At 31.1% G+C, this 26,083-nt stretch overlaps 3 protein-coding genes across 4 annotated transcripts; 2 read left to right on the top strand and 1 right to left on the bottom strand.

The window, feature by feature from the left end:
- The first annotated feature begins 539 nt into the window (after nt 1-539).
- LOC137834815 (annexin-like protein RJ4) lies at nt 540-3,946 on the top strand. The gene is made up of 6 exons (XM_068643017.1): nt 540-791; nt 1,811-1,956; nt 2,181-2,399; nt 2,487-2,699; nt 2,810-2,899; nt 3,491-3,946. The coding sequence occupies exons 1-6, from the start codon at nt 719-721 to the stop codon at nt 3,692-3,694; spliced, it is 945 nt and encodes a 314-aa protein (XP_068499118.1). The 5' UTR covers nt 540-718; the 3' UTR covers nt 3,695-3,946.
- Nucleotides 3,947-11,036: 7,090 nt separating this feature from the next.
- Nucleotides 11,037-13,444, top strand: LOC137834816 (annexin-like protein RJ4). Its single transcript, XM_068643018.1, has 6 exons — nt 11,037-11,172; nt 11,373-11,518; nt 11,644-11,862; nt 12,162-12,374; nt 12,536-12,625; nt 13,036-13,444. The coding sequence occupies exons 1-6, from the start codon at nt 11,100-11,102 to the stop codon at nt 13,237-13,239; spliced, it is 945 nt and encodes a 314-aa protein (XP_068499119.1). The 5' UTR covers nt 11,037-11,099; the 3' UTR covers nt 13,240-13,444.
- A 6,148-nt stretch (nt 13,445-19,592) lies between these two features.
- LOC137834817 (uncharacterized) lies at nt 19,593-26,083 on the bottom strand. Of its 2 annotated transcripts, none has more exons than XM_068643020.1 (8): nt 25,630-26,083; nt 24,757-24,816; nt 24,350-24,475; nt 24,154-24,230; nt 23,341-23,417; nt 20,482-20,614; nt 20,183-20,390; nt 19,593-20,076 (listed from the first exon to the last, which is right to left on the bottom strand). In XM_068643020.1, the coding sequence occupies exons 1-7, from the start codon at nt 26,042-26,044 to the stop codon at nt 20,235-20,237; spliced, it is 1,044 nt and encodes a 347-aa protein (XP_068499121.1). In that variant the 5' UTR covers nt 26,045-26,083; the 3' UTR covers nt 19,593-20,076; nt 20,183-20,234. The 2 variants fall into 2 exon arrangements, with proteins under 2 accessions (XP_068499121.1, XP_068499120.1); XM_068643019.1 differs by having other exon boundaries at nt 24,350-24,598; nt 25,630-26,082.

Here is a 26,083-nt window from a genome sequence, read left to right on the forward strand (position 1 = left end):
CTTTAATTAAACAATAACTATTAATTAAATCAAAAGAATTGTAATAACTACATCAAATTAAAATTTTCACCTCATAAAAAACCTCAGATTCATTAAAGATAAGAATACTTCTGTCAAATCACCTAATCTAACCCAATCTAAGTAGTACACTCTAAAATTTGGTACTTCAATTACCTTTAAAAATGTTGTTCCAACAAATTTAACAACAGTGAAACTTTTTAACCTTTCAAAATCCTTGTACATAAAATAAAAAAGTAATATACGTATTCAGTTTGAATATAAAATTAAGAACAGAAATAAAGGAAAAAAAAAAAAAAAGAAACGTTACACAGAAATGAAATGATGAAAGTAATACATTTGTGCCATTTGTTGTTCATGCAAACAGAAAGGACAAAAATCCACCTCAGAGTGTTTAAATTCATAATTGACCCTTCACACCGATTTTACTAGCGAACAATTCTCACCAGCTCCTTTTCCGTTTCTTTACATAACTTTATTTGCAATGCTTTTTTTCTTTCCTTTTCTTCATTTTGTTTCTTAACGCGTCAAAAGATGCTTATTGAACAGAGTGCATTGTAATGTAATTACAACATGCAAAAGCAATGTGAAGGCGATAACTTCAAGGGAACCATTTCTACTATAAATTGGAACAAATCTTCATTCTCACATCACACACACTTTCATAGTTTTTGAGAGAGTAAGTAAGAGCAATACTCCAATGGCCACTCTTGTTCTTCATCATCAAACTTCTCCTGCTGAAGATGCTGAAGTTCTTCATCAAGCTTTCAAAGGTTTGCCATAATCTTATACCATTTTATGTTCATCTTTCATCTTTCATCTTTCATGTTTCTAACTATTAATCAACATAAATTCATGTAATCATCAATCTCATTAGTTGATTAATTTTCTTTTGTTCATTGTTAAGGAACTTTTTTGTTGCTCATATCTTATTGTGATGGAAATATATAAAATTGAACTACTTTCTGACATTCTTGATATGCCAAGATCATTGTCTGATATCTACATTCCCATTAATATTTTTTATTGTTCTTATTTTCACTCATTTAACTTACCAGGGAGAAAATGAAGCACCAATAATACTTTTTTTTAGTTGGAGAAAATCAAAGATTTCTTAATTTTTAATTCAAATGTTTTAAAGTTATTTTTGTTTTTCTTTTCTACTCTCTGCTAAATGAAACACCTTGGAACAAGAATAAAACTGTGCACTAGTAGCTTGTTATTTCCAAGACACATTGGTATTATTGAACACTCTTTCAAAAATATAAGAAAAAATGATATTGCATTTCCAAGACACATTGGTATTATTGAACACTCTTTCAAAAATATAAGAAAAAACAACTTAGTGCTTATTATAAAATACCAATTATAGGAGTTGCGTGTCACTACAAATTCTTTAATTTTCTTCTGACAAGAGCTACAAATATACAATGTGAACAAAATCCTTTTGTTTGGCTTTGTTCCCGACAACAGTGAACTCAGTAAAGGCATAAAAAATTAACTTTTTGTTTATTAAGATTGTAAACATAGTTAAACTTCATCACCAAACATCTTAGTAGAGAAAATATATCTAACTATGGCTACTCTTGTTACTCCTGGGGACAATTGTCAAGGATGTTGAAGCACTCCAAAATGCTTTCAAAGGTTGTATTATTTCACTAATCACTTATTAAAAGCATTGCTTTATTCTTGTTTCTTGAAAATGTGTAGTCTGAACATGTAGATTTAATTGTGATAATTAATGAATATGATGATATGATACCTTAAAAATATATGACTTTGCATGGTTTAGGATGGGGTTCTGATGGCAAGGCCATTATAGCAATACTGGGTCACAGAAATGTTCATCAGAGACAGGAGATCAGAAGGGCTTATGAAGAGATTTACCAAGAGAATCTCATCAAACGTCTTGAGTCTGAGATCTCTGGTGATTTTGAGGTATCATCATAAGAACTCTATCTAATATGACTATAAACTATCTTATTATTGTTTATGAATAATTGATTTTTATACATTTGTTGGTTTGTTTATGTTTCTTTAGATTTTGATGGGTTGGTATATGAGAGTGTTTATGAGGGTGTTAGATGATATTTTTGAATTTTAGGTTAGTCGACAGTTTTTCTTCTGATGATACATTATAACGAGTTGTGTATATAAATCAGAGAGCTGTGTATCGGTGGATGTTGGAGGCTGCAGATCGTGATGCTGTTTTGATTAATGTAGCAATCAAGAATGGTCCTAAAGAGTACCATGTGATTGCAGAGATTTCCAGTGTTCTTTCAGCCAAAGAACTCTTGGCAGTGAGATCTGCTTATCATGATCGCTACAAACGTTCCATGGAAGAAGATGTAGCAGCTCACACCACTGGCCATCTTCGTCAGGCATGTCATATGCAATGAGTATTGTTCTTTTGAAGTGACTCAGTGAAATTTTGAATACTAATGGTTGAAGTTTATGATTTTGAGCAGCTTTTGGTTGGGTTGGTGAGTTCATATAGGTATGAGGGTGATGACATCCATGCAAAATTGGCACAAACTGAAGCTAATATTCTTCATGAATCAATTAAGGAGAAGAAAGCCAACCATGAAGAAGTTATCAGAATTCTTACCACCAGAAGCAAAACTCAACTTGTAGCAACCTTCAACCGCTACAGAGATGAGCATGGAATTTCCATCACTAAGGTACAAATGTATAATTGGAAGAAACTTCTCTTATTATATGTAATGATTATACAAATGATTAAATGTATAATTAAAAAGAGATATTTTAAATCTGGTTTTTTTCTCTGCAGAAATTGGTGGATCAGTCATCTGATGATTTTGTCAAGGTTTTGCACACAGTGATTCGCTGCATCAATGACCCCAGGAAATACTATGAGAAGGTCAGGTTCTCACTTCATGCAAGTCTCAAAAAACAACATTAAGAAAAAGACTAACAAATCAGTATTTTCTGCATTCATTGTATTATTTATACTTACAATTAACTTGTTTTCATATTTGTTTTATCATTGAATTCCTTATCTTCAAAACAGTTTACATGTTAAAAAACAATCTTTCTCAAACATTTTCAACTAAAAAAAAATGAAAGCTTCTGTTTTTTATTTATCAGAAAAAAACAAATCAATAAATATGAGATATTTCAGAGATATCACAACTCTTATACATTAAATCGTAATAACCCTCTACTCATTAACTAGAACTCCTAATCATTTTTAACAGACTAAATGTTCAAGACACCAATCAGAATAGAAAAACCACATCCCGTGTTTTAAACTAACCCAAGATCAAACCTTCTGTACTATACAAAAGATTTCAATATAATTCTTATTCATGTGCTTCTGTCTAACTTATTTTCAATTTCATATCAAACAGTGTACATATTTTCTCAAAATAACACTTCTATTAATGTTTTAATACGTTTTCAGAGAACTTAGAGAATGACTCATAATCCTAAAGTTTTCTATTATGTGTAGGTTTTGCGCAATGCAATGAAAAAATTTGGAACTGATGAGGATGGGTTGACTCGTGTGATTGTGACAAGGGCTGAGAAAGATTTGAAGGATATAAAGGAGATCTACTACAAAAGGAACAGTGTTCATCTTGAAGATGATGTCTCCAAGGAAATCTCAGGAGACTACAAGAGGTTCATCCTCACTCTCCTGGGGAACCAAGATTAGAGAACTTGCCCTAGGGAAATCAGTTTCTGCTTCTGTTCTTTCATCATTAGGTCAATTTCCAGTAATAGTTCTCTTATAAGAGTTCTCTCTCTAGTTTAAGTTTTGTGTCTTGTTTGAGGGCATATGTGCCTTTTCTGAGTTCATGTTGCTACTTGTCATCATGCTCTTGTTTGAGAGCATCTCTAGCTATGATGTTTCCTTTGAGTTATGTTGTTTGTTTCTTGCTTTAATAAAAACTTATTATCAAATTTATGAGTTTGAGTCCTTCATATTACAGGTAAAAAAGTTTTTAAACTATAAAGTAGAATGAATATTTTAAATAAGGAGGTTTATTTTATATAAAAGAATTAGATGCTTATTATAATTATTCTCTTAATGGAACAAATCTCATTCGAAGAGCTGTTTAAATAGTGAAAGAAATTTGGAGGAAGGAAAAGATCACAGATGTATGATTTTATGATTTTGGTGAGAAATTGTTCAAGGGATAAGACACAGAAACTTTTGCAATACAAGAAAAATTATACTTAGCCCATTTGCATTGTGTTTTACTAATTGAGACACCATTTAATTTAAAACTTGGTCCAACACTTTTGGTGAACTTATTTTGTAAATTCTTCTACTAATTGACCCAAAATATGCTCATTAACAACTAATGTATGACAAATTCTTATCAATTCGCACCATTTGATAAAAATATTTCTAAAAAGTACGAAAATGACCATAAATAAAATGTGGGTCCAACTAAAAAATATTTCTTTGAACTCCTTTTTTATAATGTATTTCAGGATTTAGATTTAGGGGTTAGGATTTGGATTTTCATAATATATTTATGAATTTTAGAAATTCTTTTTCAGAATATATTTCTAGATTTTGTATTTTGAATTATTTTTTTCTAAAATGCTTTTTAACATTCCAAATTTATTTTTTCAGAATGAAATTTTGATTTTCAAAATGGAAGGTAATTTTGGAAAATTTGAAAAACTAATAAGGTGCAGGTTGAAATTAGTATGGGGCAGGAAGAATTTACCTAATGTGTTACTGGTATTTTTTTTAATTATGTTATGAATGCATTTAATTAAAAATTATTTATTTGTACTATTCATAAGAAATTAACTTCACTTCATGAATTACTATAGAATAAAACATATTATACTATAATAATTATATTTATTATTCATATTTAGAGTAAAATATAGTGTTACAAGAATTGGTCGGCTTAGTTCTATATCAAGCCAAATGGCAAAAAAGAAAATGTAAAACATAAACCAGTAAAATTATTAAAAACAATGTTCTCAAAGTTCCTTTGTCTTTAAATTCTTAGACATAATTTTATAATTTTTAGAGGTTAATTTAGAGGTAACTCAAGATCAAGCCTTCAATTAGGTTAGAGAAAAGATTTTTGAATGATTCACCACTTTGTCATTACAAATGACCTTACTTTTATGGCTCTAAATCTCCCTTACCGCTGAGATCCACATACTCCCCAAAACTAAGTTGATAGATGCAGGTGCATTACAAATATTGAACTGAAAAAAGTGTGAAAAGGAATCAAGAAGAGCAACCAAGAACACCTGAACCACGAAAAGCACAGATTCCAAACTAACCAAGGAATTCTACAACCAAAAAACAGATGGTTAGTTGACTCCTATTTTAACCCACACAAACAACAAAGAATACTTTCAATCAGAATCTCACGCCTAACCAAAATAACTTTAATGGCAATCTTGTTTTTCAGCACTCTCCAAGCAATAACCTGGGTCGCAGGCAAAGCCTTAATATTCCAAAAAAAATTGTAGCAGCATGAGCAATCCCCTCCAAGGTCTTCCCTTAAGATATCGTAAGTAGAATTAACCAAAAACTCTAGAGACACTCCATCCCATGCACCATCTCTAAAAGTTGACAAACCTGGGCCTTCTCCCACTCAAATAGTCTCCTTTGGCAAACTAAATTCCACCTCCAAACATTATTGTCCCTAACTCCGCAAAGATCCAGCAAAATATCTTTGTTAACACAGAGGGAGAACAACCTCGGGAATTTACATTTCAAGGAAATGTTACCCACTCACCTGTCTTCCCAGAATTTTATATCCTTCACATTACCAACTTTCCACTTAATGCGATCTTCGAAGTTTCTACCCCACTCCATCATCCAAACCTCCTTCAAATCCCTCCACCAAAAAGAATAAGAGTTGTTTGTTTTGAGCCCTTTCAAATTTCTCCAGCCTCCATACTTAGAATCTAAAACCTCCTTCCATAAACCGCCCTTGAGAGAACCCAGTTGCCAAATCCACTTTCCCAGGAAGGCTACGTTGAAAAACTTAATATTAATAATTCCAAGACCGCCAAATTCACGTGACTTGCAAACCTTTTCCCAAGGTATTTGAAATGAGTTTTCATCACATCACAATTAAGAATAGCCGCAAAACTACAAATCATAAAATGGTCGACCCCCACCCCTCCAATACTACTCTTCAAAAAGTTCACCTTTAGACTAGAAGTCAGCTCAAAACAATTCAAAATAGCTTTAATGTTGAACATGCTTTGCAACAAAATAAAGTATCATCAGCGTACTGAAGCATATTAACCTTAACCTTCTCATCCCCAATCTCCACACTCTCCACCAAGTCTTTCTCAACTGCTTTCCTTAACACTCCTACTAAGTATTCAACTGCTATAAGAAACAAAAATATTGAAAAAAAATTGGAAAAAATATGAACATAATCGATTACCGTCTATCTTAAAAACACAACGTAATTGATTATCCCAAGGTTTCATAAGCATAATTGACTATGCCTTCAGTTAGAAATCAAACATAGTCTTATGCTATAGCATAATCGATTAAGCTCATATTTACCCACATCAAATAATTGATTATGCTCCCAAAAAACAACACATAATCGATTATGTATTCAACATAATCGATTATCAACTATTTTTAATAACATAATCCATTAAGTGTTATGTTATTTTTCAGTGTTAATCGATTAGGAAAGCTACAAAACTCACTGAATGCTAACCTGAGATCAAAGAAGTAATAACAAACTCACTCTCGTAGCACTCTGCTAACTCATGGAACTCTCCAAGCTTACTCAACCAATGCAAAAGTTTGTTTGAATGAAAAGTTTGTTTCAATGCATTCTTAAGTTTCCTAGAACCATGCTTTTATATAGCTCATGAATAAACAACATTATTTATGATCTATACTCTGAGGCATTGCATTTGTTGCATTCAACACGTTCATGGTGGTCAAAGAGATTCTCTGTGCCAAAGTCAGGAATCTTTGAAATGGAATACCGTGTTGTCGTGCATGGCATGCTCGTATACAGTGGTGTTCTTATCGTCGTGCATGGCATGACAATGGATGGAACTGCTGATATAAGATAAATTCACTTTCAAAAGAGTGAACAAAAGCAAGGGCAACATGGTGTTTATTTCGTCTGTGACATGACTTTGTCCTCACAAATCTCTCATTTCTCTTCAAGCTTGAGAATGACCCCTCCACTTTCTTTCCTCCCACTCCCTCACCCTCAAGTCTGCATTGAGCCAAACGGGGTTGACACCCTCTCATCCGTCTTCAACTACAGTATCACCTCTAAAACAAAACAATATGTAAGTGTTATCACCTTTTTAAAGTGTAAATGCATAATATAGTCATATAGAGAGCTCATAAACCTTTGTTTCCGAGTTTAAGCTATGTTATGTCTAAATATTCCATAATTTATTCTTGAATGCAAACATTGTAATCCTATTTATCCTTAATTTAAAAGTAACAACGAAAGATATTAATTTCTTACAAAAAAAAATTATTTATTTTCTTTATATAAATTAGAATTTTCTGTACTTATAAGAGAACTGTTTTTAATATTTTCTTCAAAGTCTCTAATAATCTTTTTATTATGCATTTCTTGATAATTATTTTTTCTTGGATTTCGTTCTTTATTTATTAAGTAAGCGTTAAAAAGATCTAAGCCTTTTAAAGATAGTCATATTCGAAATAATTAAAATATGGTGAGACCTAAATATTTTATACGTAAAAAAATTAAAATACATTTTATATCGTATAGAAGAGAAAACTAGATGAAAAAACTCTTGAAAGAAAAAATATCAGCTTTGACTGTTAACAAAGATAAATTTACAGTGAAAAAAAAATTTAATGTTTATCATTTTACCCTTTTATTTTTCCTAAAAATTTAATGTACAAGTCCTATAGAGTGGTTGGCAAATTAGGTCGGCTTGATACCTAAGATTTATCATCTAATATTCCAATATTTGGTGGAAGGATGTAACCAAAAAGAAGAAGACAACCATGTACAAAATTAAATTAAAATTCAGTGAAAATTCTTTTATATACTTCTTTTAATTTGTTGCCCTTTAAGTAAATATACTCGTATTTTTTTAGAGTATAGAATATATGTTTGTATTTTTAAAATATATTGATTTTGATATATTAAAATTTTAATATATTTTAAAATATTAAAATCAATATATTTTAAATAAAAACACTAAAAATTCAGAATATATTTAAATTCAACTTTATACAATCTAAATTCTAATTCTTTAATTTTCATAGCTAAAACAGGTCGATAATTTCGGTAAGAAAAGGAAAGGGGTTCTCTAGAATGTTACTCAAAATATTAATTTTATAAGTTATGTTTCTTAGTACACTGACACATCACGGGTATTCTTGATTTTTCCAAAGTTTTAATTTGTGAGATTAATTTATTTATTCACCTGGACAACTTACCTGGCAATTGAGAATACTTTTTAATAAATTTATTTTATAAAACATTAATTTTATGGATTAAATTTATTGACAACTATAAAATTTATAAGATAAAAGATGTATTTATTTTTAAATCAATGATGAAGTGATGTTACATTAATTTAGCCTAAAGTATTTTTTTATGTTTTAAAATTCAAATTCTCTACAAATTTGAAGTGATTCATGTTTCTATATTTACGAAATTTTAAAAGGATTTTAGTTCTTATAACATATTTAAGAAAAAATTTCTAAATTTTTATGTTTCTTTCTCGGTTAGTCAACTTCTGTCTTTAATCCTTTTTTGAATTAAAATATATTTGAAACAAGTACTCTGACGTCCAAGTCAGATGGATTCAAATTAAGCTATATTGTGAGTCAGAAGTTTATTATCTTACAAACTAAAGGTGTTCACCTATTTATAGTCTTTGTTTTGGACCTTTACTTAAAGGAAAGGTTAAGACAAGTTCAAGTAGGCTCATATCTTCTTAATCATGCTTTAAGAACATAATTAAATTATTTAGTTACTAATCATTTTGGTACAATTTTTACATATTTTCTTAATAGCTAACTACATACTCTAGTCAAAATACTCATGTTTCGTGAAGATTTCAATCTCTAATCGGTCACTTGGTAGTACACTAAGAATTTTGTAATCCTTGATGTAATTAAAGTTTTGTCAATTTTTTGCATATGGATAAAGTTGGTGAGCTAACTCAATGAAATTAATTAAATATTCCACCATATGCAATGCAAAAGAAAAATTAAAGTAGTGAAGACGTTAAAAAGGATCATTACCACTATAAACAATTACTTTTCTTAACTTCTTTATGCAATCCAAAAGAAGAATTAAAGTAGTGAAGACGTTAAAAAGGATCCTTACCACTATAAACAATTAGTTTTCTTAACTTCTTTCTCTCTTGCAAAAATTGTCCCATGAAGGGCTTGATGAGTTTCATAAGGCAACCAATTTACGCATTAGTTGTATAGTGAAAATTTATGTAATTTCTTTGTTTCTTTCTATTTATGCTCATCACACATCACTTTTCTTCATATATATTATAGGAGATGTTTGAGTTTGACCCTTAAGTAGAATAAGAGAGATTTTATATGACTTGGAGCATCATATGAAAAATATTTGTTATACAATCATTTTAACCTGAAGATCTATTACGTGTATTAATTTCTATCAAAAGATCGTATTTGATATGAGAAAGAGACAATCATATCATATCTGATATGAGAAAAAGATGTTCATGTGAGATCGTCTAACAAACACTCATGTGAATACACAACGAAATCGTCTAATAGATGATCGTTGATAGATAATCTATGAGACGTGTTTAATATAATCGTCTCATAATTCCATCAAAAGAATTTCAATTGAGGATTCTAAAAGGTTAAATTTTTATCTATGTATTTTATTATTGAAATTTTATTATATTTGTTTACCTTTTAAAATTTTAAATAATAATGTTGTCTATTTAATTGTATCCTTATTTAGTTAATTATTAAGTATTTTATATATATATATATATATATATAAATATAAATATACTTTTAATATTGGGAGGTTAAAAAATAATAGAAAAGAATATTAATTATCTTCTTAAATAAAGAAATAAATATAAAGAAATAGAAATAGTAAATATTTACTATCAGATGTAATACGTGCTACAGGTACTTAGAAACCATAATTTTTATTCAAAAAGTTATTTATATATTGATACTTTAAATATTCTAACCATGGTTTTCAATAAAAAGAAAAGTTATTTAACTAATACTTTTAAGATACCCTTTACATTACTTAAAAAATACCATTTTCGTAACCCAGCTATAAATAAAGTATTCCTTCGAAATTCAATTATAGCTAATAAGAAAAACAAATAATGGATTCAATAAATAAGTTTTAGCATTTATTTTATTTTATTTACTGATGTCAATAAAAATTTGACCATATCATTTTAAAAATACTTTCCAATTAATTGACATGTTATTTTCAACAGTTATTTTTTAGGTTCTAATGAGAAACACTTAAAAATATATTTAATTAGAATTAAATATATAACCTAACTTTTTTAGTTAGCATAACATGAGTTAATTTTTCTTTGTGACATCAAATAAAAATTAATTTAAAAATAATAATTAATTATTATATTAACTAAATTATAGATATTTTATAGACTAAACAAATTATTAGTTTTTAAATTGGTATCTAATTAGCTACCAAAGTTTTAACGACCAATTATTTATATTTTAAAATTGGTAGAAAAACTTTGGTAAGTAATTAGATATCAATTTAAAATTTATTTCTCAATAATAAAAACTAATTTAGAAATCAATAATTTTTTTAGTGTATAAAATGGTATCTAATTTAGTTAATATAAGAATTAATTATTTTTTGTTTTACAATTTATTTTTATTTAATAATTTTGTTTGTAGTGGACATTGTGAACACAGAAGCTATTATATATTCAGTTTTTGGTATATATATATATATATATATATATATATATATTTTGTATATATATGTATATGTATTTTGTATATATATGTATATGTATATATATGTACATACAATTAACTGGAACCTGTGTGTGTATATTTAACTAGCGAGAAGCATAGAGTAAAAATAAACAATTAAAGCATGGCTACATTGGTTGCTCCTCCCAACCATTCTCCTGTGGAAGATGCAGAAGCTCTCGGGAAAGCTGTCAAAGGTCACATACTAACATCATCCAACTTTTCATTTCCTTTTCAATAATTCATTGAATCACAAGTTTTCATATTCAAATCAAATTTCCAATAATTTGTTAGGAACTTAGAATAGTTGATGAGTATGTCAGATTTTTCAAAATTGTGATTCATACATAAAAAAAAAAGACTAAGATTAAACTAATGGATTCTGAAAACATTGCAGGTTGGGGAGCTGATGAAAAAGCCATTATATCAATACTAGGCCATAGAAATGGTGCACAGAGGACACAAATCAGAGAAGCATACCAGAATCTCTTCCAAGAGGATCTCATCAAACGCCTTGAGTCTGAGCTTTCTGGTGATCTTGAGGTACACAAAATTGGCACTCACAATTTCAGAAAAGATTTTATTAGTTGCTTATGTTGTGCATGATTATGCAGTCATGAATTAATAACTGTTTTATGGTGTTGTGTGGGATTTTATGTACCAAACAGAGAGCAATGTATCGTTGGATATTGGAACCTGCAGAACGTGAGGCTTTGTTGGCCAATTTAGCCCTTAAGAGGGATGAGAAATGCTACCAAGTGATTGTGGAAATTTCCTGTGTTCTTTCACCTCAAGAGCTTTTTGCTGTCAGAAGTGCCTACCACAACAGGTTCAAACGATCCATGGAGGAAGATGTTGCTGCTAATACCACTGGCCATCTTCGCCAGGCATGTCATACATAAATTGGACAAAACTTAGATTGAGTTTCTTAATCTTATTCTTCCATCTTAATTGAGTTTTACCACCATAATTTAGGTTGACTTTTAATGCAAAACTCTATGCTTAACTAAATGAAACTAGTATTAATTGGAAAGTTGCACCCAAAGTATTTAAGGAACTGGAAGTAGGTTTTGTCCTATTAAATTTTGTAATTTGTTTACACATTTGAAGAGAAAGAAGTCAACTAGTGAAAATGGTTGAGGGTATTTACTCTTGATCTAATTAGGGTTTGGTCCATTTTTTTCAGCTATTGGTAGGGTTGGTGAGCTCATTTAGGTATGGTGGCAGTGAGATTAATGCAAGATTGGCACAATCAGAAGCTGATGCACTTCATGAGGCTATCAAAAAGAAGAACGAAAGTAATGAAGAAATTATCAGGATCCTTACCACTAGGAGCAAGACCCAACTTGTGGCCACTTTCAACCGTTACAAGGATGATCATGGCATTGCCATTACAAAGGTACAACAAGGAAGACCCTCTTTCTTTGCTGTCATAATTCTCAACTGTTAAGATTTGATAAATACTTCGTTCCATTCTTGATGCTTCTCTAAAGCATTTTATGCAGAAATTTTTTTTGAAGAGCCATTAGTTTTCTTAGCTTTTTCCTTGTTCCCTTGCAGAAATTGTCCGATGAAGGGTCTGACGAGTTTCATATGGCAGCCAATTTAGCTATTAGTTGCATCAATGATCATAAGAAGTACTATGAAAAGGTGAGAATCTGATGCACTTTTTTATTCTTTCTGTTTTTTCTGTCTCTCTTATGATGTATCACCTATTTAGCACAAATAATAACACTGACTTGAAGATTGACTTGAAGATATTTCAAACACATGTAATTTCTAAAATGTAGGACATAGAGACAGATCTATATATTATATCATTGTGAATTACGCAATCAAGATTTATTTTATCATACAAATGTTGTCATGTATCAGAGTGTCTGATATGTGTGTTCATATGATACGGACACACCATTTAAGAAGATAGGCCATCACTTGTAATATATTATAGGAGAGGTAGTTTGAACCTTAATTAGAACATGAAAAATTGTATTTCTTTTGAATATTTCTTTGAACATGATATGAATACAAAGAATTGTTACTCTGAATCCATTATGCAGGTTCTGCGAAATGCCATGGGAAGTATTGGAACTGATGAGGAAGCACTGACACGTGTGATTGTGACAAGGGCTGAGAAGGACCTGAAGGAGATAAAAGATGTGTATTACAAGAGAAACAGTGTTCATCTTGAGCATGCTGTGGCCAAGGAAACTTCAGGAGACTACAAGAAGTTCCTTCTCACTCTCATGGGCAAAGAAGACTGATTCACTTATTTTAAGGATACAATACAACACACAGGCCTGAGTGATCTTCTTAATCAACTATGCAAGTTCTTCAATTATTATAATGGGTTGGTTTAAGCCATGATAGTGTTGTTTTGGAAAGCTTTGCAATCACCTTTTGGCAACATTCATCCTAATTTTATAATTTTTATGGTATTTATGGACTTTATTATTAATTATTTTTAAAGTATATTGATTAATTTCGATTAATGAGAAAATCTACTTCAAACCAATTAATTTGCTTTAAATTTTGTTAAACCAAAACAATTCAAATCAAATATTTATTGAATACAAAATTTGAAAATCTAATCCATAGGAACTAAATTATAATGATATAATTTCTTTTATTAACTTTTATGAAGAATTTTATGAGATAATCATATATTTTTTCTTTATTTTTTGTCACTATTTTATTTATGTAATTTAGTTATAATAAAATATGTGTAAGATAAGGTGATAAGTATACCATGTACACAACCAAGAAGGTTGACTATGACCCTTAGGAACACATTCTCTTGGATGCTACAAGAACTATTGCAGGTGACATCAATTGTCCTGTGGCAGAAGTTAGGTGGGTTAAGCTACAATCGAATCGTGACACTTCAACTATTACACTCTAGAGTAGAAAGAATCGTGTCCTGATTATTAGTTATAGCTTATGGCCTAGTGGTACGCACTCAAATCAACAATTGGTATAAGAGACAATGTAACGAGTTCAATTCTCAATGGAAAGATTAGTGCAAGTTGCACAATTGTCATATGGCATATTTCAGGTGGGCTGAGTCACAATCGAAGAGTTTGATTCTTAGTGGGACAGTTATTGGTGGGTAAATTGTTGCAAGTGATATCAATTGTCTTATGGTAGAGGCCAGATGAGCCAAGCCATATTCGAATTGTGGTGTTTGGATTGTTACACTCTTAATTAGAAAGATTTATACATTGATAATCAATTATAGTTTTTGGCCTAGTTGTAAGTGCTCGAACCCACAATAGAATAAGAGGTTATTGAACAAAACTCAATCATGCAAACATCACTTTCCCACAAGGAAACACAAAAAGGTTGAGGTAATGAGACAAGTCTTATCTACTCTAAATGGAAGTGTGAAAGTCCATTTTACACCGGCACGTAGGATTAGCTATTATGCAGGTTAATATCTAAACAATTATTTTAACATATGTCTCTTTTCAAACTACTTTTTTCATATAATGGACTTTCTTTTATATTTTTTTACATTTTTTCAATCTTTGATTTGTTTTCTTAAGGAACCTTCTTCAAGCTCTTCTTTATTTAAAGACTTTATTTTCAGGTTCCAATTGGGCTCCACTTAGTTCTTCTTTGCAACCATAAAGGGTTCCATTAATCACAATAATTACAATTATTCTTTTTATACCACTTTTGGCTTACAAAAATATAAAAAATCTCTCCAAACCATCTATTAATCTCTCATAAGATTAAACATTGAGTATACAACGTCTCTCTAGGCTCTTACTTGGAGACTTTGTCTAGTCTTGATATGCATCTAGTATTTTTCTCCAATCTTTAAAGACTTTGTCTACTCAATATATCCAAGCTTTTTACATTAAGTATAATTTCTATTTCACACCTAGGTAATCTTTTAGACACACCAAAACATATTATTATTTGTTATCATTAAAACATGAGTATCTTTGACATCACATACGGATTAATACTTGCGTCTTATCATAAAACCCATTTATGTCCTAACAAAAGATATAGTCAAGAGTGAATGTGTGTCCTTAAGCCAGAAGTAGTTGTGAGAATACTGCAATCAATTATTGATTAGTGAAACCTTTTACAACGTAAAGGAGAACTAGATATAGTCAAATGTTGGGGTTAACCAATATACAAATCTAAGTATTATAGCTCATTATTTATTGCACATGTACTAGTCTTCGGTTATCTTTTTATAAGATACTAGCGAAAACCTTCTTGAAACACTTTTAAACTATGACATGACCATCCAGAAATCGTTGTCTTACAAAATATTTGCAAAAATGTTTTAAGCTCTTTAGACCTTCCATTTTAGAGTTAACTTATTTATTTTCACATTACAGTTGAACGTTATTGTACTAAGATTTTATAGTTAAAATAAAAACTTTTAGACTATAAATTGAACGTAGACAATGTTCCTATCATGTGTGATGACTAGTACTATAAATCTCACTAAAAGTCCAATTCACTATTCAAGGACCAAAATATAAATCTCATGTTTTAAAGTTCATTTTCTTACCTAGGGTTAGGGAATAATTTTAATAAACTAGAAGAATCTTTTAATCATCTAAGTCTGTTTAGTCCATTAAAATTTTGTTGGATATTTCAGTCAATTTATTCTCCTTGTTTCAGCAGATTAATTCATGTTTTAATTGACTAAAACCCTCATTATTGGTTTTCCTTGGCTTTTGAGACAGTTAACTAACTAAAACCTCCTTTTAGTTTATTAAAAATTTTCAACTTTCACACACTTTGAAAATTTGTTCTATGATTTTAGAAGTTGAATAAAAGACTATAGTTGAATGGTCAAGTTAGGTCATTGGTATGCAAGATGGAAAAGTTTAAATTCAATGACCTACATTACATGAAAATCATGAAATAGAAACCTAGTTTTAGAAACCAAAATAATTAGTTACAATAGTAACTAAATTAGAGACCATTTTAGAAACTAAAAAAAATGGTTTCTAAATTAGTTTCTATTATTGTTAAATAGTTTCTAAATTTGGTCTCTAATTAATAATTGGTAGTTAAAACCTTGGTTGCTAATTAGATACCAATTTAGAAACTATTTAACAATAATAGAAATTAATTTAGAAACCAATTTTTTTCTTAGTTTCTAAAATGTTTTTTAATTTAGTTACTATTGCAACTAATTATTTTGGTCATTGCAACTAATTATTTTGGTATTTAGAAATTAGTTTCTATTTTATGATTTTCTTGTAGTGTGAGTATGTGCTTCTTGTTAATAGGGGAATTCTCCTCTCACCGTTTGAGGAACTCATGCTTAGTAGTATGGATGAGTTTACACAATCTTAGAGGAACCACCATGACTTCTATGTTACCAAGTTCACCAATATCGATAGTAGTGTGGATGAGTTTATACCATCTTAAAGGAACCACCCAAACTTAAATATTACCAAATTCACCAATATTAACAATTGATTGGAGTAAATTTAGGACCTGATTCTTGAGATGCACTTGACTTATGAGCATGAGGATTATATGTTTGCTTGTGTATGCTTATTAGTTGTTGTTTGTTGTTTAAATGTGTCAAATTATATTTGGTGTGATTTGATTTGGTTAATGTGTTTGATTGTTTTGTTAATCAATGTATTCATTGTCACTCTAATCATCAATGAAAATTATGTCTCTTTCTTCTCTTTTTTCCTCTTTTTAATTTTCTATTTGATGATTTTATGTTTCCAACTATTTAGATTTGATGATAGATGTATTGAAAAGTTGATCTTAGAAGTATATCCTAACTTGTAATTTTGACGTTTAATATGTTGTAACTGGGTTTTCATTCATTAATCCTTATTAATTTTAATATAAATCATTTTTAGAAGTATTAAGGACTCTCTATATTTTTTAATTAATTAAAAATTATTTCAATAAGCTAAAATGTCCTCAAATTTACTAGTTCTTCAAGCTAATCGTTTAGTTTGATTAAAACTTCCCTTTAGTGAACTAAAATCACTTAAACATTTTAAGAAGTGAAGTTGGTTCTGTGTTAACTAATTAAAACATACTTTTAATAAAATAAAATAACTAAAATTCAATCTTCAAGTGGTTTTAGCCGACTAAAGTATTGTTTTGGTCAACTTAAAAGTTGTACAACTTCATAAATCTTTGCTTTAGCCAATTAAAAGAATTTTTAGTTGGTTGAAATTGTCAAACCTACGAAATTAAGGTTCTTACTCTTTTAAATACAAGTTAAATTAGAAGTTATATAACTTGAAATTTGGAAAGAAACATTAAAAAACAAGAGCTTTGCATTCTAAAAAATATTTTATTGAAACTATTCATCAAGAATTATTAAATTAAGATTGTAGTTTGATATTTTTACTTTGAAAATCACTACTTCTTTTCTTTTCTTATATTAAATATACTTTTCATTTGTTTTCTTTTCATCTTTACATTTTTGTCACAAGATAACAACACGTAGATTTGTATTAAGAAAAATTGTTCTTATATTGAATACATAAGGACATTTCATAGTATATAAATGCGTATAAACTTGACTTGTAAACCGTTTTTATGAGGTTAATATAATATCAGAAATATAATATCAGAGTTATCTTAGAGTTACCTAAAACTTATCTTAACGACAATTTATTGGATTTATTTCATAATATATAAACTGCTATGAAGACACCCTTATGCAGCATCCTAATGAAGGACATGGTGGTACTAGTCAAGAAGTAAAGCATCCATACTTTTAAAAATAAAGCATCTGGAAGAATGAAATTCAGTTTATGACTTGCAGAAGTTCTAAAACTATAGTACAAGTTACAAACTACAAAAACAAAAACACAGCCAAAGAATTTTTTTACTTGACCTCTGATGTGTATCCTAAGATACTACATTAAAACTTACCAAAGGATAGGATAACTGCTTAAGCCTTAGAGTATATTAAAACTATATAATTTAAAACAAATCTTAATTGTTCTCAGTTTCACTCTTAGAGTACCTACAAATTTCCCCAACCCTCACCCCTTTTGTTTCTAATTGAGACAATGTCACAGGCAGTCCCTTCAAAGTGATTCTATCTGCATCACTGCACTCAGTTCTCCAATTAATAGTAGTTTAGGAGTGAATGAAGCAAATATTCCCCATGAAATAAGTAACTACTAACTAGAAAAACCGTCTTCTTCTTTACTAAGATGTCTGGGACAAATGGCAATTTGTAACCTCCAGAAGCATGGTCAGTATGCTCAAAATGAAAGCAATCAAACACAAGTACGTTGTTTATTGCAGAGAGAAAAAAAAACAAAAAAGAAGAGGGGGTGAAAAATTTGCCTTACATAATTTTAACTAGCTACAAAGCTCTCCGTACAGTATCATATGTCATCTACCCGCAAATCTCAGTAGAACAGATTTCATCTACTTGCAGCGAGAATAAAAGAAAAAGGAAAAAAACTTGGAGCTAAAAGTAGCCAGTTTTCTAAAAATGTCAAGTGCTGATCAACATGTTTTCTTGGCTGAGTTCACTCTGAAATGGTGACAAAATAACCTTTTTTGCATGTAGCACTGGGTCGCCAAGCCATGGTAGCATAAAGCAAGACAAAGCAAGGGATGACACCTAAACATAGAGCTACCTCAGGGGGCTCTGGTTGCATGTAAAGAGGGAACAAGGAAACTGATAAGAGAAGATGCAAGATAAATAGCACTGCTGCCAACGTTTTGTTATCTAAGAGACTCATTTCTTCTATGAGGAAAGCCAAAACCATAATGAAGAGAAAGACAGAACTCCTTTTAAGAGCTTAGTTGATAGTTGGTTGGCGTCTCAGCCTCTTCGATTTGAAGGTTTTACCACCAGTAGACGAAGTTGTTCTATTCTTCTCTCTCTAATGTACTCGTAATACATGTATTTCTATGGGGTTGCATTGACTTAAAAATATAATCAAAATAAAGTATATAAATGAAATACAAAGTCATTAGATTGAACTGAGTATAATATCATTTAATAATATAATATCAAAGTCATTAAAATATTGTCCTAATAAGATTTCTTACTTATTACTCTTTTGTTAAATATTTAATCCCACACTTTAAAGAAATGAGTTAGAAATCTCAGATAAACTATGTATTGATAGTGATAGTGAACCATGTACTGATGAAAAATTAAAGTGTTTTTACTTAACACAGGATAAAAAGTGCTTCTCTGCTACAAAGAAAAGGAGGGGGCATGTTACAATGTAATGTTATAGTGTGATTTTCTTTGGGTGAGATTTTAGGATGGCAGATTAAACCTAGAATCAGAGAAACTTGGGGAAGCCTTGAATCCAAAACCAACCCATCAGGCATACTAATTTAATTCACGTTATGAATAACTATTTTTAGATAGAAACCTTGAAACAATCTAAGATTGGGAGAAAAGAAAAAAAACTTGTGTATAGGCAGCGTATAATGCATTTATCATATTACACCCGACAGTATATTCCATGGGTAATGAAAATTGAAGGAAAACAATAAATAGCACATTATTATCTTTCATCATGCCATCGTCGTACACGTAAAATACCAAATTTATTATAGGCAATTTACGTACGATACTTTTCAGAAAGTGGTATACGGTGCTTTAATTCATACGACAGGTGCGTGAGTTCGAACCAGTAACTGTATTTTCAACAACCAGATAATAATACCTAGTTGGGACCAGGAGTTCCTCACTAAGGAACAGGAGGTAGATGGAAGAAAAATTACAAAAATTGAAACTGAGTTATCCAGAAAGCCACATTTCTAGAAATATTTAATACAACCTTTATTTACAAACCATTTTCTAAGACTCATGTGATTAATTTAGCACCGTAAAAAATACACAATCTTGTGTAACACTCGGAATTATTCTGGAGATAAGCTACCGTTCTCACGATGACTTTGTCTCAACTGGTATTAGTTAGTTAACAATGTCGAGTGCAAGTTGGAACCAGCCTCGGGAACAAAACGGTCACTTGTTGAAACAGAAATTATTCCTTTGATTGCTGTCTGTTTTGGTAGACAAGGCGTAACAGATGTGGACAATCTGCATAATATGCTACATACAGGAGTAAAAGCAGCTTCACGTCAGATCCATATTGAGAACCCTGCACCAGAGAAAATGAACACGATATTACTTGAAAGATTTAAAAAATAAATAGAAAGTGAGCATGATCTCTCATGATTCCTTATCCAAAAACCTACAGTGCTAACCTGTAAGCAACTTGGAAAAAGAAAATGTTTCTTATGTATATGCTTCTGATGCTCATATTTTACTGTACAGAGTCTCTTCGATACTCCTAATTACAACACTCATGCTGCCACCGCTTTCCAATGCTTTAATAGCAGCTCGGTGCGCAGCTCTATGCCACTTGAGCAAATTATATGATTGCAAAACTGACCATCTTGCTTGGTTGGACATCTGCTCAAATACAAGAATGTCAAAGTTTAAATATTAAAATCTCATAAAAAAATATAAACCACCAGACCAGATGTATCGGTTGTGGAAAGACCTCAGCTGTTGACAATGGAGGATCAAGAAGAAGACAGATGCCTCTAAATAGATTTTCATCATTTTCTCCACCCTCTGCCTCGCCGTATACAAGAGCTTCAGCTGCAATACCAGCAAAAAGTACCATGCAGTACCTAAACCATAAGTTAGTGGTTGGTTGCATTACATAAAGCATAAGGTTTACTTGAAAAGTTATAACTTGAAAAAAAAATGGGGATGGGGATGGGGACTCAAGTTTGTACATGCCTATTGAGACAGTAACCAGAATTGAAACAGGAATAGTGAATTAATACCTGAAGAACCTATAGCTATGAATAAAATTATTTAACTTCACTATTATAGTTATTGATGGAAATAAGATATCAGAATTCGAGGACAGTGGTGCCTCCTAGAATAAAGAAGAGAAGGAATCTCATTATATTCTGCCTAACAATTAAAAAAAGGATGAATACACATGGAAAGGAAGAGAAATAGGAATTCTGATATTAACCCTGATAGGGAGTCTAAAGATACAAGATACAACAAGGATATAAATATATAAATATAACAATAAAATAAAGACTAAACTACCCTTATATAATATTATTTACCATCCCCCTCAAACGCACGATGCATTAGCACAAAGCATCAAGTTTAATGAAGATGCTTAAGGGAGTGAATTTTGTAAATAAATCATCATTCTGCATAGCTAAAGAGATGAAAAACAATATAATGGTTCCATGTTGAAAATGATGACCTTAGTAAAAATGGAAATCAATTTCAGTATGTTGTTTTGTACACGTACGAACGAAAGACTGTTATGAGCAATTTGAATAACACTCTTATCCAATACATAGGAGTTGGTCCAGAAAGATAAACACTCATGTCAGAAAGAAGCCAATGCAACCAAATTATCTCAGCAATAGTAGAGAATGAGAAAAATATCTTGTTTCTTGCTCTTTCAAGAGATAAGAGTCTCCTAGAAAAATACAAAAACTTGTAGTAGACTTATGATTACTAAGGTCACCATCCCAATCAGCATCAAAATAAGCACACAACTCTAACAAAGATGATGAAAGAAAGAGGAGACTCTAAAATTGAGTACCATGAAGATATCTCAGAATGCGAATAACAACTCCCAATGCACAATTCACTGTAGTAGGAGAAACAAACTAACTCAACATGCAAAGCATAAGCAATATTAGGACAAGTAATGGTAAGACATATTATATTGCTAATAATAGTAGGATACATAGTGGAATCAAATAGAGGGATGACATCAGAAGAAGTATATTTTACATTGAGCTCAATAGGGATGTTAGATATGTAAGTATCAGAAAGACGAATTTGTGCTAGAATACTGACAATGTACTTAGATTGATAGAGAAGATAACCTCAAGGAGAATATATAAATTCAATCCCCAGGAAATAACGAAGAGGACCCAAATCATTCATTTCAAATTACTTTCCCAACTACAATTTTAACTCTACAATCTCATCTACATCATATTCGGTGATTATCATGTTGTCAACATATTGCAATAGAGAATAATATGGCTATGAGGAGTAGTCTTCAAAAATAAAGCAGAGTCACAATCACTAGAACAAAATCCAAGAGACACAATTGTAATTTGGGCCCATAACTCTCTTGCCCAATTTATATAGTTTTTTTCCTCTCTATGCTTAGGCACCCTACATTTTACTCTCTATTACATTCTTAGAGTATACGCTTAAGGATACTTCTCTTCTCTTTTCTAGGTTTGACATTTCTCTTTATTATTTTACTTTTTCCATGACTATGAGTGCGTAGTGTCATTATTTTGGAATTAAGGCTAAACTTGATGATAATTGAAGTTTAATTTATTTTTTCTACAACTTCTTTTGGTTTCTCCTCTTGATTTCACTTCTATTGATTTTCGTCTTTGTGAAGGGATGAACAATCATTTTCATCATCATAAATGCTTAGGAAATAACAAAGAAGTGAATCTAATCATTGGACCTAAAAGGGAGGGACTTAGGTCTTACATCACAAGAGTAGATCTGATCCTTTGAGGAATTAACGAATTAGAAAAGAACTTAATGAGTTTAATTGAACATAGCTACTATAAGAGTAGGGGTAAATTCAATTAGATACGTCTTCATTGTCCGAGGGGGCAACTAAATTACCTTGGGTTAATTCACCTTCAAACAAAAACAAAAGTGTAATAGGGTTAAGAGATTAAATCAATAAGAAGTTATGGTGTGAAACTCAACCCTAAAAGTTTTCTTACATCAATATTATCCAATTAATTTGCTTTCCTATTTCAATTCTTAATTTTCTCCTTGAGTTCTTTATTCACAATCAATGCTCAAATTCAATTAATTTCTTTTCCTTTAAATTGATATTAAATTGTGATAATTACAAAGCCAAAAACACAGTCCTTGTGGATTCGATATTATTACTTGACGACAATCGTGCACTTGTTGTGATATTCTTGTAAGAAAGTTGTTGTATTGTGATGCCACGAAATGTGAAGACCTAGGTATTGGAGTAGGACATAAAAAGGCTGAAGGAATGGAATTTATTTAGAGGGGAAATGAGGTGAGGGGATGATGATCTAAATTAGCCATGTGGTTTAAATTTGTTGGAATTAGTAGTAAAACCCCTATTGGAACTTGCCGCAATTAATTTTCACATTTACGTACATAGTTATTCTTGTACCTAATATACACCATGACTGTACTTAAGAACTAGAATCATACTTGTAAACACAAAATTTGCCAGTGCTATAGATACTAGATCAGCGGAGTAACTTATTCAAGCTACTCAGAAATTTCATCCTCATAATGTCTAAAACTTTCTAATGTACCACTAAAACTAAAGCTATAATGTTATACACACCTATCAAAAGTTGTACCATCAAGTCGGCCTTCAGCAAGGTTATTGGCAACTTTTTCATCCCAAAATTGAGTCCCTGCCTAAAAAAAACAAGGATTTACTACTAGTAAAATGACGGTGAACAATTAAAGAAAAACTTAAAGATTCAGGATTTCTTATTTGCTATAATACAAGTAAACAATGAAGCATATTATGCAAAAAAATATTCAAGTATAAAATCAAGACTTGTACTTGAAAGTATACAAGTGTAAACAAATACAAATAATTCAAAATCAAAGACACTGCAACTTGATCACTAAACTCCGATGAATTAACCAATCTTTCAATGTAGTCAATTTTCAAAAATCAACATAAGATAATGAATAAATATCCAATCATATTTAAAACACAAATAATTGTACACTGGAATGAAGGATTAAAGGAAAAATAAACTGTCTTCCTCATATTTTTTGTGAGAATAAGTATTATTACCACCATTTTTATTTCATCTAGCACTAAAATTAAAATCAGGGCCATTAGTAGACCAATAAACAGACTTTCTTCAAAAGTATCAATCTTGCATCATATAAAGTGCTAACTCGGTGTTCTATTAAATTTTAAAGTACAATGAAGGTAGTTAAGGTTTTTTTCACCAAACTGACGAAGGACAAATAATGCAGAATGAGAAACCGAAAAAAGATAATGAATCAATAATAATACCAAGTATCTTGTTCGAAATACAAATACAAGAATAGTCAAATAGAAATAATATATTAGGAGACTACCAATACCATCAAAACCAATAGTGTCATATCATGAATAAAGAACAAAAAATACCTGTCCTTGAATGCCCATTTGCATTGCAACTATAGGGTCTAAAATCACTCCCCGAATTGGGCAACCCATTAGGTAAGCTGAAATTTCATTATGATGGACCTTGTAAGATGGGTAACCAATTAATCAAACATAATCCAAATTGTATAACCCCCGCATGTGACCTTTAAAATCCATCAAAATAAACAGCACTAGTTACCTGTTAATAGATGCCCAGCTTCATGAACAAGAATTCGGCGCCTAAATGGTGGCCAGTAACTTGAGATTTGAGCTAAACAAGTACCACCCAGAAATATAGCATCTGCGGCGGCTAGACCCAATATCACTGCAAGGTTGGGCCTGAGGTCAATTCCTTGCGTTATAAGAAAGGAGACCCCACCAAGAAATGCGGTCAAAACAATGCTTGAACCATCTGAAAGACCCCACTTCTTGGGAGCAAGTTTAGTCACTGCCCAGAAGGAAGGAAAAGTTATAAAGTTCAACCATTTTTCAGCAGCATAGAATTGTATAAAATGTTACCCATTACAGCATAGCATAACTTAAACAGGCACTTTTAGCAATTTATAGCTAAGGGGAAAATATTTTGTCAAAAATTCATATTTGTACCTTCCAAACCAGTTGAGTAGCTCAAGACATCTGGTGTCACTTTCCTCGTTCCCTCCAAAACTATACAAGATAGACACCAAAAAAAGGGGGAGAGAAGATAAAGGAAAAATAATACCAGTTAGTGAGTGCATGGAAAGCCTTAAATAGAATGATTATAGAAAATTGTTAGAATCTAGTAAATATAGTAATAGTGAATCTTAGGATTAATTAGTCTTAGAGAAAATACCATTTAGTGTGCTCATATAATTGATTATGTTCCTACCATAATCGATTATGTGAGTTTTCTTGCCAAAAATTCACCTATTTCAGTGGGGCATAATGGATTATGCACGCATGCTAAAAGTATGAAACAGAATTCCACGCCATATCATCTGTTCTTTATTCCTACCACGTGTAAATTAACACAATATGAAAACAAGGACAGGATGATCATTGCCTAAATAAACCAATTACCATCTGTTTTTTATTCTATCAAATTAACCACATACACTTACAAATTTCCTACTCAAGTCTCTCCTCTTTTCACTCTCTTTCCCTCAATTCAAACAACCTCATTTTCTACTATAATTCTCTTACTTCCTTTTTTTCTTTTCAACTCACTCACTTCCTACCACACAATCCATACAAAGTCTTATTCTCTATACTAGAAAACATTCCTTTTTACTCCCTGTATATATCATCTTTTAACCTCAGTCCTTACCCTAGAGACTAAAATAGATTAAAAACACGTGTACAGATACTAAAATACATGTGTAGTGACTCAGGGAAAGTTTCTATAAACATAGTAACTACATAAATAATTGAACAGAAGCAATATTATCGTATAGCACTATTATTTCTCTTATCTCGGAGAAGAAGAGGATGAAAACTCACCAATGTTTCTGCATTTACCAAAATTGGGCAAGAAACCCCTATCTTTGAGGAACTTGTAAGCGTTAGCGACAAGCTTCATGTCATCAGCGTTCAAGCAGGTGTCTAGAACCTCCCAATCCCTCTGCGGTCCGAACCGTTCCGACTCGAGGAACCGTAGCCGAGTCAACTCGGTTGGAAGAGAAACGCCATCGAGGAGCTGCTCCTCTTGGCGTTCCGTTTCGAGGGACTTGAGGAACCTCAGGGCTCCGGCGAGATCCTTCCGCTTCACCGCGTCCTCATACTCCCGCCATTCTCTGACGGCTCTGCGTAGAGGAGTAGCGGCAGGGACAGTGCGGGAAAATCCGAGGGAGAATGGTTTGGGGAGGAGAAAGTGAGGGAAAATTTGGAGGTTAGGGAAGAAGTTCGAAACGGCCATCAAAACAGAAAAGATGGTACTAGTGAAAATTATCCTCAC

The sequence above is a fragment of the Phaseolus vulgaris genome, chromosome 5 (assembly GCF_000499845.2).
Source record: "Phaseolus vulgaris cultivar G19833 chromosome 5, P. vulgaris v2.0, whole genome shotgun sequence".
In the NCBI taxonomy this organism is placed as follows: Eukaryota; Viridiplantae; Streptophyta; class Magnoliopsida; order Fabales; family Fabaceae; genus Phaseolus; species Phaseolus vulgaris.

Bases quoted from the DNA above. Each gene is read 5' to 3' on its own strand.
- LOC137834816 (XM_068643018.1), top strand. From the start codon at position 11,100: ATGGCTACATTGGTTGCTCCTCCCAACCATTCTCCTGTGGAAGATGCA. The intron at 11,519-11,643 runs GTACACAAAATT...TGTACCAAACAG, and splicing joins AGCTTTCTGGTGATCTTGAG to AGAGCAATGTATCGTTGGAT. The intron at 12,626-13,035 runs GTGAGAATCTGA...TCCATTATGCAG, and splicing joins ATAAGAAGTACTATGAAAAG to GTTCTGCGAAATGCCATGGG.
- LOC137834817 (XM_068643019.1), bottom strand. From the start codon at position 26,044: ATGGCCGTTTCGAACTTCTTCCCTAACCTCCAAATTTTCCCTCACTTT. The intron at 24,817-25,629 runs GTGAGTTTTCAT...TATCTTGTATAG, and splicing joins TGGTAAATGCAGAAACATTG to TTTTGGAGGGAACGAGGAAA. The intron at 20,391-20,481 runs GTCTTTCCACAA...GTATTTGAGCAG, and splicing joins CTCCATTGTCAACAGCTGAG to ATGTCCAACCAAGCAAGATG.
- LOC137834815 (XM_068643017.1), top strand. From the start codon at position 719: ATGGCCACTCTTGTTCTTCATCATCAAACTTCTCCTGCTGAAGATGCT. The intron at 1,957-2,180 runs GTATCATCATAA...TATATAAATCAG, and splicing joins AGATCTCTGGTGATTTTGAG to AGAGCTGTGTATCGGTGGAT. The intron at 2,400-2,486 runs GCATGTCATATG...GATTTTGAGCAG, and splicing joins CCACTGGCCATCTTCGTCAG to CTTTTGGTTGGGTTGGTGAG.